The sequence below is a fragment of the Equus quagga genome, chromosome 2, assembly GCF_021613505.1.
Source record: "Equus quagga isolate Etosha38 chromosome 2, UCLA_HA_Equagga_1.0, whole genome shotgun sequence".
Lineage (NCBI taxonomy): Eukaryota > Metazoa > Chordata > Mammalia > Perissodactyla > Equidae > Equus > Equus quagga.
Genome location: NC_060268.1, coordinates 60,685,885 through 60,699,482, shown reverse-complemented (window position 1 = coordinate 60,699,482; position 13,598 = coordinate 60,685,885). Strand labels below are relative to the sequence as shown.

At 41.1% G+C, this 13,598-nt stretch overlaps 1 protein-coding gene across 1 annotated transcript in view; it reads right to left on the bottom strand.

The window, feature by feature from the left end:
* The window catches only part of IQCH (IQ motif containing H), a 176,506-nt gene that overhangs the window by 91,757 nt on the left and 71,151 nt on the right, over window positions 1-13,598 (bottom strand). Inside the window, exons 7-8 of the mRNA XM_046653366.1 lie at window positions 9,477-9,553; window positions 7,651-7,689 (exon numbers count right to left, since the gene is read on the bottom strand). Of these exons, the coding sequence (XP_046509322.1) occupies window positions 7,651-7,689; window positions 9,477-9,553 (116 nt within the window). The remainder of the gene's footprint in view (window positions 1-7,650; window positions 7,690-9,476; window positions 9,554-13,598) is intronic.

Below are 13,598 nucleotides of genomic sequence, written 5' to 3'. Positions count from 1 at the left end.
AGACAGACCCAGCATCACCTTCTGGAATTCAGAAATAATTGCCACAAAGAAAAATGCCAGAAAAAAAGGCATGTATTTCTGAGCTGAATGTTTTTATAAAAAGTGTTGTTTTCAAACCTGTGGATGGCATGTGGATGTAGGATTAAACTGAAGCCAAAGATCTCTAAATTGGATACAACCGAGATCTCCTGGTGGTAAATGGTCAAGTATTTGGGATAATCCAACATGGATATCATCTTTAGAGAATGATTTGCCTAGAAGGATAAACTAAATTACTTTTAAATCTTTAAGCCAATGTTCAGTTTCTCAAACACCCAAACATATCTATTAGTTATTAAACCAGGCAATTTCATTGTGTGAAAAAGAATGATGTCTTCCTGCCATTACGGCTCTAAGCGAGAGCTTGGTTCAGAGTAGGAGTGGAGTGACCCTCAGAGATGGAGTCTCCATTATTCCCTGCAGACCAGGTGGGCCATTTGTCTGGCCTGTTCTTTAAAATTTGTTGAGGGTCCACCATGTGTTAAGTTTTGTACAGAACAGACATCAAGACCTCAGCTTGCTAGAATTGTTTGAAGGCTACATACAATATTCAGAGCGAGTAGCCGACCTCATCAGGGTTTTCAGAGATCCAGCATAACCACAGTCCTAAAGTTTAGAGCAGGAGAGGTCTTGAAGGTCACTGGCCTTGCCTTTTACTCAATAGGCTCTGATGGGTCCAGGGAAAGCCTTGGCCCTGAAATCTGACTAATCTGAGATCAAGTCCAAGCTGAGCCACTATCTGCTACATACTCTTGGGCAAATTACCATCTGTTAGAGACTGAATGTTTGTGTCCCCACAAAGTTTTTATGTTGAAGCCCTAGTCCCCGTGATGATATTTGGAGGACGGGCCTCTGAGACGTAACTAGATCATGAGGGTGGATGGAGCCTTCATAATGAGCTTGGTGCCCTTATAAGAAGAGACAAAAGAGAGATGATCTTTCTCTCCATCCTCTGAAGATACATCAAGAAGTCTGCCATTTACAAACGAGGAACAGGGCTCTCACCAGAACTCAACCATACTGGCACTCTGACCTTGGACTTCTCGCCTCCAGAACTGTGAGAAATAAATGTTTGTTATTTGACAGCAAATAAACAAATGTTTGTTATCACCTGGTATATGGTATTTTGTTATGGCACCCTGAGCTGACTAAGACAACATCCTCTCTGAATCTAAATGTTTCTCATTTGTAAAAATGAAAGGTCCCTGTAGGGTTGCTGTGAAGATCACAATATGTGTAAAGAATCTTTCACAGTGCCTCACCTCCAGTTCATGTGGTTATTACCATAGATGAGGAAAGTGAGGCTCAGAGAGGTTAAGTGACTTGCCCAAGATCACATAGCTAGTTACTGTTCCATATTCCATACCACCAATGCCCATAGCCCTAACTGCCCAGAACTTCCCATATGGCCCCTTATCAAGCTGTGCTCTTCTTGATCAGACTTCCTTTTACCAGCTCCTATATCGGAGCCAACCTGGCCTTGGCCTACTGTTCCTTTCTTATGTGGAAAGCCATCTGTTGAACTAACCCCTATGAACATGATGATCAACCATGGCCTGGTGGAAAAGTGATGGATTTGAAGTGAGAAGATTTGGGTTCTATTCTGTCATCACCTTCCTCTGTGGTCTCGGAAGGTCATTTCTCCCGTGAAGTTTCAGTTTCCATTAGGGGATCACTCAGGGTGCTTCTAATTTTGACACTCTGTGTCTCTGACTTAAAGTGACCCCCTTCCAGGAGTATCTGCTGTTTCATAAACTCCTGGAGCTAGTCAAACCATCTCATCAAAGGGCAACATCTCTGATAGCATCACTCCACGTACCATGAAAAAGACCCAGGAATTTTTTTTCCTTTTCTATTTTTTAGATAGGAAGCTCTTTCTAGCAACTTACAAACCACAACAGAGGAATATCTGCCTGTGCTAACTATGTGTAAAGGTGGCCATGAGGAGAGAATCCCAAAGAGTGACATTCCAGTATTTCAGGGTCTGCAGGCCTACAGGACAGTTCTCAGTTCGTAGGACCTAGAAACTGCGTAAACCTTAAGTGTCAACTAAAAGTGAGAGTCAGAGCCCTTAACCTTTATAAAGAGAACAGAAAGCAAAATGACAACTCAGTGAGTGGAGACAGATAAAAGAAGAGAATTGAGAGGAAAGGCTGCTCAGATCAGCAGCAGTTTTCTAGCGATAATTTCTGCAGTTGCTTTAAAGGCATCTTTATTCACATGTCTTCCTGAACTCTGAACCACTTCCTGAGGAGAAGAAATCCCCACCCCGAGATGCGTCCTCATGGAACGAAAACACTCAGTGCATCCAATTCTGGTTGAAGATAAAACAGAACAAAATCAGGAAGATTTTAAAAAATAGACGGAGTATGTTTTCAGTCAAATGTGAAATTTCCTTTTCTAAAGAGACATTTCATTTTACTGCTACGTTGAATTCATCTTTCCTGCTACCTTTATGACATTCTCCGAGAGGATGTGACACAGTTGAGGACCACTTGGGACAATTATGATTGATGGGTGGAATTTGCTGGGGATATTTACAGGGAGCCTGTCGGGATGGGGATCAGAAGCAGCCTGGGTTCCCAGTTTCCCGAGAGAAGACCCACCATCGTTTTTTCTATAAGTGAAGGAAAAAGAGCAAGCCTCAAAAAGAACTTCCATTATCACCAAAGTAAAGCTTGACATTACAATTTTCCTGAGGAAAAATGTGCGTACAGCAAGTCCGTTGATCATAGATCACTAAAAAACACTTGCAGAATTCTTAAAATACCTCGCTTTGTCACACTCTCTACACCCACACATGTATTTTGCTTTATTTTAATTCATTGCACCTATTACTACCTGACATTATGTTAAATATCTGTTTATTTTCTGCCTCCTTTACTAGAATATAAATCCCAGAGGGCAAAGACGTGGTTTGTTCTGTTTACTGCTGTAGTCCCAGTGCCCAGTATACTGCCTGGCACACGGTAAAAGTTCGGTAAAGATTAGTTGAATGAATGAATGAGTGAATAGTAAAATTTAAGCTCACAATTACTTGGGCTGGGTTTATAGCACAAAGCTGTTCTATGATCATACAAGTTATGGGCAAACTCATAGGTTGAGTTTTGGAGCACTATAGAAAATTTGGCTACTTGGACCTGAAAATGTCCATAGCCTTTGACCAAGGAGTTCTACTGCTAAGATTGAGCCTAACTACAGAAATTTATGTACAAATAGGAAAGATGTTTGTGGCAATTTTATTTAACACAGAAAAACTGGAAATTACTTATTGATTGATTTTTGGTGAGGAAGACTGGCTCTGAGCTAACATATGTGCCAATCCTCCTCTATTGTATATGTGGGATGCTGCCACAGCATGACTTGATGAGCAATGTGTAGGTCTGTGCCCAGGATCTGAACCGGTGAACCCCGGGCCACCGAAGTGGAGCATGCGACCTTAACCACTATGCTACCAGGCCGGCCCTAATTTAATTATTTACTAATAATTACAATACTTATTAATAATTTGACATTTATCATTTAATGTCAAACAATAGGATAATGGCTAAGAAAAATATGGCATATCATCAAGACAGACTAGTATGTAGCTGTTAAGATGTTTTATAAAGTTTTAAATCATATATGTAAAGGCCTATGATAAATTGTTAGATGAAAAGAGCAGAGCCACTTTTGAGTAGACAGTATGATACCAACAAAGGGGCGTGCCAAAGGGCAAATAATGCCAAAGGGTTGTGGTACTATGGAAAAAAGTTTTCTTGCATACTTAGGCATGCTTTGTTCTCCTTTCTGAATTTTCCAAATTTTCTATGAGTTATCAAGTCATAATTTGATAAATGAAAGAGATACAGTCAAAAAAATGAAGATTATTTTGTGCCTTACTGATAACCTTTGTTTCTGGCGCATATAGGTAAAATTGTTAATCATATGCAATAAAAATGTACAGTTAGACAATGCTATGAAGAGGAGTAAAAGAATAATTTTGTAAAGATGTTTTTCTCAATAACTTCTCACAAGAGAAAGTGTTTTGCAAATAAAACTGTATAATTTTGACTCATTTCGAAAGTTTCATGCCCAAAACGCCTGTGTGAGGGTGGCAATTTCTAACGAATTAGAGAAGATGGAAAATGGTTTTAAAAGATTCCACAGTTTTTCTTCTGTTTTCAGATTTTTTTCACCTCTTCCTTTAAGATGGTAAATTAATGAAGTTTCAAGAGGGAAAGTGAGTCTAAAAGAGAAAGAAATAGCCTTGGACTTCCTTTTGAACCTCATCTGCAGGTTGCAGACAGACTAATTCTGGACTGATTTGCTAATTCTAGCCAAAGTATGCCCTCCCCCTCTTTGACCCTTTCGGGCAAGTCAAGAAAGCGGACTGGACTGTGCTGGGAGCACAAACCACGGGGGCTCTGTCACTCTCCAGGAAGTAAGCTTGTTCCCCTACTAGATGTGACATGTGAAAGCCAGCACTGCTGCTGACATCACCTAGTGGTTGTCATAGGATATATTTTTAAGCTGGAACACTTATAATTTGATGGTAAAGACACAAAGCAGTTAACACAGCTGCTGTGGGTGGGAGGGGCCTGGAGCCCCACCTGTTGGGAACATCTGCTGCTCTTCCTTCCCCGGGGTGTTGGGTGACGTTGTAGGGGATACAGAGCGTCCTTAAAGACACTGATCTGGTCTGCTCTCCTCCTTGTACAGACCACGGGAAACGAGACCACACAGGGCTGCGATGACGTTCAAGGTCACCCATGCTGCTTGATTAAAATAGTTCAGCGGACTTACCCGTAAAATAATCAGTTTTCTAACAAGAAGATTAAGAGTCTACGTTGGGAAAATACTAAAGAAAGTAATAATATAACAAAATGACTAAGAGAAGCAAGACTCCAAATTTGACGTTAAAATGTTATCACCTAAACCTATTCTTTCTATACCAAAGGATATTTTACAATAGCAGTATGGCTTAGGAAACAGGATTTTCTTTTATTTTGTCTTTTTTAATTTGGAAAAAGTCTCAAAAATACAGAAAAGTATAGAGAATAATATAAAAAACTACCATGGACACATGTTAATCTTTTGTCTTCTTTATTTCATATATATATATGTCATATATGTATTTATATGTCTGCCTGTGGCTCATAACATAAGAAAGCAAGCTACAGAAAGCCAGCATCTTTAAGCCAGGAGAAGCCCCATGAGGATGAATTATATTGTGCTGTGAGGTCCTAATGTTCGATGATACAGAATATATACAATATATATGATATATATATATCTAAAGGAAAGAAGACAAAAATATATATTCAAGTTTTTAATATTTTTAAAATATAGTACATTTTGTATTTATAATGTAATATAAAATTTAAATATATTTAAATTATTTGTATATTTATGTATGTATTTAAATAAAAGAAACACATTAGGTACAATTGAAGTCCCCTCTATATTTCTTTTTAGCCCATTCCTCTCCTCCCCTACTTGCAGAAGAAACACCCTCATAAATTTAACCTGGACTCTCACATCCAATAAACATATTTGTTTGTTTGCTTGTTTTACCCATAAAAAAAGATTTTTTATGATCAAAATATTAATCAAAATTAAGTGGATCCTAACATAGTTGTTAACATGCTTGCCTTGAGGTAATAAGATTTTTTTGCCAAGAGAGTCAATTCTAGCAACTTCAAACCTTTGAACTAGATTCCTGAAAATAAAGACCTCAGAATTCTTGAAATAACTACTACAAAGTCTACTGTTGTTTATGATTTTATTCCTTGGATCCTTATGCAGAACCTGATTGACTCAAATTTATCATTCAATCAAACTTAATCTGGTTACCTGATCTAGAAGACAGAAAGGCTGTTAAAGTCAGAGCTAATAAAAGCAGACATGACAGCAAAGTGACTACTGTCCTGATAACGAAGGAAACAAAAAAAGACAGCAGAAACTGGCTCTATGCCTATATGACATTGGCTAGAGAAAACGTTAAATTACTTTAGGAAGGCAGAGAGGCACAATATCTTTTAGAAAGATTTCCATCAAAAATTGTTGAGATTTAAAAAAATTTCGAATGCTTTGAGGCTCTGGCAGTCACACAGCCCGGTTTTGTACGCTGGCTCTGTCACTAACTGGATGACCTCCCCCTCTCTGTCTCCAGGTTTTCCCAGTAAAATGGGAGTAATCCTAGTCCCTGCTGCATTGAGGTGTGAGAATGAAGTGAGCTATTCCATGGAAAGCGTGAGGAACAGCGCCGGCACCGAGTAAGCACACAGTACATGTTAGCTTCTAGTAGCAGCAAGGACTAGTAGTCATATTTGGAAAACTAGCCCATGTTCAAGAGTTCATAAGCTGGTATGTGGAGACACCACCAACTCTGGAGCTCGCTCTGTCATCTGGATCCTCCGCACCCCTTTGCCAGCTGCGTGGGCCTGGGGACAATGCCAGCACAGAGCTTCTGGGGCTGCTGTGAGCGTTCAGTGGTATGGAGGGTGATCAGTGCTGTGCCCTGAGAACATGCTCAGTCAACATTAGCTGTTAGAAATATTCCAGATAAAGAACGCCTCAGTATTCTTAAAGCACACCCTATTTTTAAAGCGCAGAAGCAAGCTCACGGGTTCCTCACCCCAAGCAGTCAGGGGAGCTGGAGGGTCTAAGTGCACTGACGAGTTTATCCAGGAGCAGCACGTCTAGGTTCGCAAGGACCGGATGCCGTCATCGCCGAGACACAGCCCTGTCTGTCACAGCTCTGCAGGAGTATGCGGAGCCCAAAAGGTGCGCTTTTTTCCTTGAAAAGGGGTGGCTGAGCTCCCTCTGAACTTCTTACTGATGAGATCACTGAGAAAGGGAGGCCTAGAAGATGCTCTTAAAAATAGACCATTGAAATATGATAACAAGCCCTTCGTAGTTCCAAAGCTCTTTCACACACTGACTCCTCAGAGAGGAAAGGGAGGTGCAGAGAATTTAAGGGGCGTGCTCAGAGCTCCTCTATTTGTAAGAGGAGAATCCAGCTCCCTCCCGCTTCCAGTTCAGAACTTTGATTACCTGTGTGGCCCCCTGGAATGGTCCTTGCTGGCATGTACTTGCCGTGGTGGGGACTATTTCATTTTTCCAACTTTTTTGTTGCTTTGTTTTAGTCAGCTTAGCTCTAAATCCCATACCCTCACCTAGTACATCACATATGCAGTGTGCGTGTGCGCATGAGTACGAATGCACACTCACCCATGCACGCACGCGAGCACGTGCTGGAGGACAACTGAATCCTTTTTTGCGTTTTCTTTCTTTTTAAGTATACTTTTAAAACACGAAAAATTAGATTGAGGTTGAAGACGGTCGTGATTCAGTCAAATTTTGAGTATGCTAAATCACTTTTTTGGACTGAAGCCTGAGAAGTAATTCAGTCCCAACAGAGGGGGGAAGAAAAAGGGTTTTCACTTTAAATGAACCATGGTTTTTTTCTGAAAACAGGATCTAATTTCTTTTGTAAAAGAAGAGCAAAAGAACTTTTGTTGCCGTGTCCAGCTGTCAAAGCCGCCTCCCATACTTTTGCCCTGCAGCAAAAGGAAGGGACATCAGGTGACAGACCCCAAATTTCAACTAGTCACACAAATTACAGACCTTCTTATCATGATGTCCTCTTGACCTTTTGCCTTTCCCCTACAATAAAGAAGGAGACACAGTTTAAATCAAAATGACTCTCATGGGCAATTTTGCAAAACAAATAGAAGGCACAGAGTCTCCCGCCCCCTCCCTCCCCAGCTTCCCCCGCTGGGCCAGCCTGTTCCCTCTTTCCGTGCAGACACGAAAGCCCTTCCCACCCCAGACAATGATGCTCTACTTGCCAAGGGCCCTGTTCGCTTTGAAGAAAGGGCTTGACAAAGTAAATATTTACAAAAACAACTATAATCAGATGCCAAGTCCCACTTCTAGAGGACATGCAGAGAAGTATTTACAAGAAAGGGCTTCTCTGTGTGGCACCACTCTGAGGGGTGGGGACTGATCCTAAATCTGTTCCAGCTCTATCAGGAGGCCAGGCAGGAGGCAGTCTGTCTCTCAGACTTTTAACGTCCACGCTAGGACACTGTCCACAGAGTATATGAATAATGACATTTACCATTGAAGAGTCAATTCAGAAATGTACCAATTCGAGACCACAGGAAAGAGTCTTTAAATACTACTGCTTCTAGCAGTAGGGGAAGCTTTGTGAAGTCAACAGAGGGAAATTAAAGGCAGGGTTAATTAGCATTCAGAAAACGTCATTATTAAAAAAAAATTCTTTTTGAGGCAGACCCCTTACTGGCTAAAACTTAGTCATATTTGCATTACCTGTAGATCTGTTCTCTATAAAACTGTGGGAACAGGGTGGGAATCAAAACAGGTGCCCCCGCCTGTTCCCATTATGCACATTAGCCCATGGCCTGCGCACAGCCTGTGAAACAGCTGAAGTTGAAACCGTAATGGTGCGGGCCAAACACTAGCCCGAAGGCTCGTCTATCTTGGGATTTGGCCATTTACATTGATTTTTTTTTTTTAACCACGTTTTTCATGAAACACAAATATTTGCCATGGCAACTGGGGTGTCACATGACATGCTGCTCCATAAACAGCTTGGAAATCTCTTAAGGGGAAACAGCCCCCCAGTGCTGCAAAGGCAGTGAAAACATCTCGAGGGGGATTTGGGCGTTAAAAGATGAAGGTCTGGGAGGAGCAGGTAACAGTTGACTGTAGACACGGTAGGAGTAATCTCTTCTGTGCCACTCTTCAGTTTCTCTTTCTTTTTTTTTAATGGGAGCAGCTGTAAACATGACCACGTAGGGTAAACCCTGAAAAAGACACTGCCAGCTGTCTCCTTTCTGTGGTGAAAAGTTTCAATTATCACAAGTCAGTCTGCGGCTCATAAACATAAGAAAGCAGCTACAAACGTCCAGCCTTCTTAAACCAGGAGAATCTCGTGAGGCTGAATATGTTGTACTGTGACGTCCTAATGTGGAAGAATATAGAATTCCTTCCCCCTTCCTCATTAAGGTAGTCTGTGCAAAATTGGATGCCTTGCTTTTTTTATCCTCTGCATAAAGACAAGTGAAATACAGTAAAACCTCACGATAACATACCCCATGCGACACAAATTTGGATATAAAGCAATACCTACTGCTAAGACTCTGGGACTCCTGACCAGCTAATGGTCTAGGTTGACCCAGTCATTTAGTTAATCTTGCAATAATGTGACATGATTGAATTCTTTTAGCCTCCACTGATAATGTCATGGTAGAATTTACTTGTATAACAATCCCCTCTTTTAAAATCAAATGCGTCCCAGCAGCAGCTGAAACAGTATTAATTTCTATGGGAAAGGTACAACTCTACAAGACATGTGTATTTCCAAAACTCTCAGAGAATATTGTAAATGAGCACAATTTTCTTTTCTTAGTTAGAAATATGAATACCTTCGATCTTTGTTTCTTGGGAGAGATCTTCACTTCTGCTGGAGTCTGCTGTGATTTCCGAGATGTAGCGAAAGGGGCTGTGGATGGAGGTGGTGCAATGTTACCTCTTCCAGAAGGAGAGGCTGAGTCATTGGGTTGATGCTATTGGGTTCGCACCTTGACAGTCAAATGGCTCTGTCACCCATTGACTGTTCACTACCAGTCTTCGCGCATCAATTCAACGAAACATTTGTAATCATTGACTTCAAAAGGAAAACAAAAGCATGGGAGGGCAACGTTTCCATCAGAATATAAGGTCAGCTCGCCTTACACAAACTGCCTAGATGAAAAGGCAAATTTTAAAAGCTAGTGAATTAGAGAGTAACCTTTGTCTTATAAAATGTTTTGCTATAAGATTTCTTTAAATAACATTATTCCCAAAATCACTTAAAAGGTAAATTAACGTAACTACATATGATGGACTATTCTGTTGTGTAGTCACTGAAAAAGATGATTCTAAAGAATTTAAATGGCTTGGGGGAAATAATACAAGTGAAAAACAGTAAATATTATTTTTGAAATTAATTAAATCCATAAGCAACAAATTTTGGGGACCACATCTACTCCATAGGGAGTTAAGCCTACATGGTAGATAATACTTGGGAGAGAAATTACCTCTTTCCTGTTGCCTGGCAGCAGCCCAACTGCCCTTTACAAACAGCCGGAGTCTGACATTCTCAGGGGAGAAAGATCCTTACACTACTGATTCCAAGAAAGAGAACAAGTAATTTATTTAAATAGTTCATTGAGTCAAAGAAGTGAGGCGTCTTTCCACTCACTTCCTTAGTCCACCCTTTTGTGTCAGTTCTATAACAACAGTCTCAGAAAGAATTGACAGATGTGGATCAAATACAGCCCATCAGGGTACAATTTAGAATTCGCCTTGAGGACTCAGTTCTCTCACGCTGCCTTGAGTGGGCTGCAAGGAATGTCTTCAGCCATCTCTTGAAAAGTAGCAGGAATTCCAGAGTCTTATCACTAAAACTCCCCTCCACAAAACGGATGTGTTTGTTGCATCTGACCAATCCAGTTTTACTACTTTTCTGGGTTTTGCTGGTTTCCAGGGAGCCTCCCTGACCGAGCCAGCCCCCCACCTCCCCAGCCCTGGGCTGTGGGCTAGAGTGGACGAAGACTCCATTTACAGCCTATACATTTGTGCCTCGACCTTTGTGCTCTCCTGCCCCACTGTCCGCCTGGACTTGGCTCTCCCACTTGTGAAGCCAGTCCACACCCTGCCCCCAGGCTGACTGAACCCACAGATTCACTGTAAAGCCGGTTACTCCCATTGTCTTCAGGCTCCGTACACTTTTTGTTTAACTTTCAGGCTCCGGCAGACAAGCGAGATTTACGGTTAAACTCCCAAAGTGAAACAAAATAGCAGCTGAGAAGTTTTCAAGTGGGCCTAATATTAAAAGGATTTTAGTAAAATTTTAATGAAATTTGGTAGGATAAAGATCTAAAAGGTTTGTAATTTCACATGGATTATCCACAGTTAATGGTATCTCTGAAAATTTTTTTTTTAAGTTTTTCTTAGTTACCTGCAGAAATTCTATCTCTAAATTATAACTTCACGCAGCCTCGAATTTTACAGGACACAGGCATTTGAAGAACGCGTCTGTGTCTGAAGGCACCACCTATTTTGTGACTCAATTTTCCTTCTGTAAAAATCTGTATGATACATTTTGCCAGTGTTAACGTCAGCTGAAAACCGTTGTCTTTCTGGGGAAACTTGTAGGCTTCTGCGGAAGTTACTGACACGTGCCTCTCAAGCAGCCATCACCCTCTCTTCCTGGCTAATTTTAGAAGCTCAGTTTCTTCAGGGTAACAACGTGCCCACGTCCTAGTATCACAAGATTTAGCAAAAAATCTTAAAAAGAACACACAGTTAAATTTTAATTTTAGATGAACAACAAATATCATTTTAGTATAAATATGCCCTGAATATTAACTATATTTAATACTCGAGGAAGAACAGACTTTCATGAATGGATTAGTCCAAGCATAACGTGTCATACTAAGTATATCGTATGTGTGTCCCAAATCCTAACCCTAACGCTAATCTTATCCCTGGACATTCACTTTCCCAGCCTTTCTTATAGTTAACAGTGGCCATATGACCAATGAGATGTAAGGTGACGTCCATCCAGGGGCTTCGGGGAAGAGACTGGCACCACTATTTCCCCTTCTTCCTGCCTGGACTGTGTAAGTTAAGGCCCAACTCTACGGGAGCAGTCTTAGAGCCATGAGGTGGCAAGCATGAGGATGAAATCAAACATGCTAAGGAAGGCAAAGCAGAAAGAGAGCCACGCAGCCCTGTTCATCAGCACCACCAGCCCTAGACTCCCTCCTTCCTGAGTTCTTATGTGTGAGACAAATGAACTCCTCAGTGTTTAAGCCACTGGTAGTTAGGGTTTCTGATGTTTGTAGTCACATGCATTTCTGGCTGGTACCCATTCCTCCCTCCTTGTTCTCTCCATTCCATTCTTTGTCTTATTGCATGTGCTGGGGCCTCAAGGACAATGTTCAACAGTTGGCCAGTGGTGGCAGTAGTGGTCATCCTTGAACTGTCTCTGCTTTATTTTTTTTTTTTGAGGAAGATTAGCCCTGAGCTAACATCTGCCGCCAATCCTCCTCTTTTTGCCGAGGAAGACTGGCCCCTGAGCTAACATCTGTGCCCATCTTCCTCCATTTTATATGTGGGACGCCTGCCACAGCATGGCTTGATAAGCAGTGCGCAGCTCTACGCCTGGATCCGAACCAGCGAACCCCTGGCCACAGAAGCAGAGTGCACGAACTTAACCCCTACACCAGTGGGCAGGCCCTGAACTGTCTCTGCTTTTAATGGAGAAATAGGATGCTTCTAAAGTTTCCCTACTAAGAGTATTGCTTACTCTGGGGTTTTGGTTGAAAACAATAATCAGCTTCACAAAATTCTCTTCTACTTCTACTCTGTCAGGAGACTTTTTCCCTGTCATCAATGTTGAACTATATTGAATGATGATAATGATGATGCTGCTGATCTATTTATTTATTTATTTATTTTTGTAAGGAAGATTGGCCCTGAGCTAACATCTGTTGTCAATCTTCCTCTTTTTCTGCTTGAGGAAGATTGTCCCTGAGCTAACGCCTGTGCCAATCTTCCTCTATTTTGTATGTGGGATGCTGTCACAGCATGGCTTGACAAGCTGTGCTGGGTCCACACCCGGGATCTGGACCTTCGAACCCCAGGCTGCTGAAGCAGAGCACGCAAAGTTAACCACTACACCACTGGGCCAGCCCCACGAATGATTATTTTTTATGTTGGTGTATATTGTAACGATGTTGCCCCTTCATTCCTGATATGGGTAATTTGTGCCTTCTCTCTTTTTATCTTGGTTAGTCTGGCTAGAACATTACCAATTTTGCTGATATTTTCCAAGAAATAGAATTCAGTTTCACTAAGTTTCTCTATTTTTTTCTACTTTTCAATTACTTTGACTTTTACTTTTTTTCCTATCATTTCTTTCCTTCTGCTTGATTTTGGTAAAATTTGCCTTTCTTTTTCTAGTTTCTTAAGGGGGGAGCTTAGCTCTTCCTACTTTTCTAACATAGGCATACTTTGTTTTATTGCACTTTGCTTTATTGTGCTTTGCAGATACTGCGTTTTTTACAAATTGAAAGTTTATGGCAACCCTGTGTCAAATAAGTCTGTTGGCGCTGTTTTTCCAATAGCATTTGTATACTTTGTGTCTCCATGTCACATTTTGGTAATTCTCACAATATTTCAAACTTTTTCATTATTATTATATTTGTTATGGTGATCTATGACTACTGATCTTTGATGTTACTATTGTGGTTGTTTTGGGGCACCATGAACCGTGCCCATGGCAAACTTAATTGATGAATGCTGTGTGTGTCCTGACTGCTCCATCAACCAGCCATTTCCTCGTCTCTCTCCCCCTCCTCGGGCCTCCCTATTCCCTGAGACACAACAATATTGAAATTAGGCCAATTAATAACCCTACAATGGCCTCTAAGTGTTCAAGTGAAAGGAAGAGTCGCACATCTCTCACTTTAAATCACAAGCTAGAAATGATTAAGCCT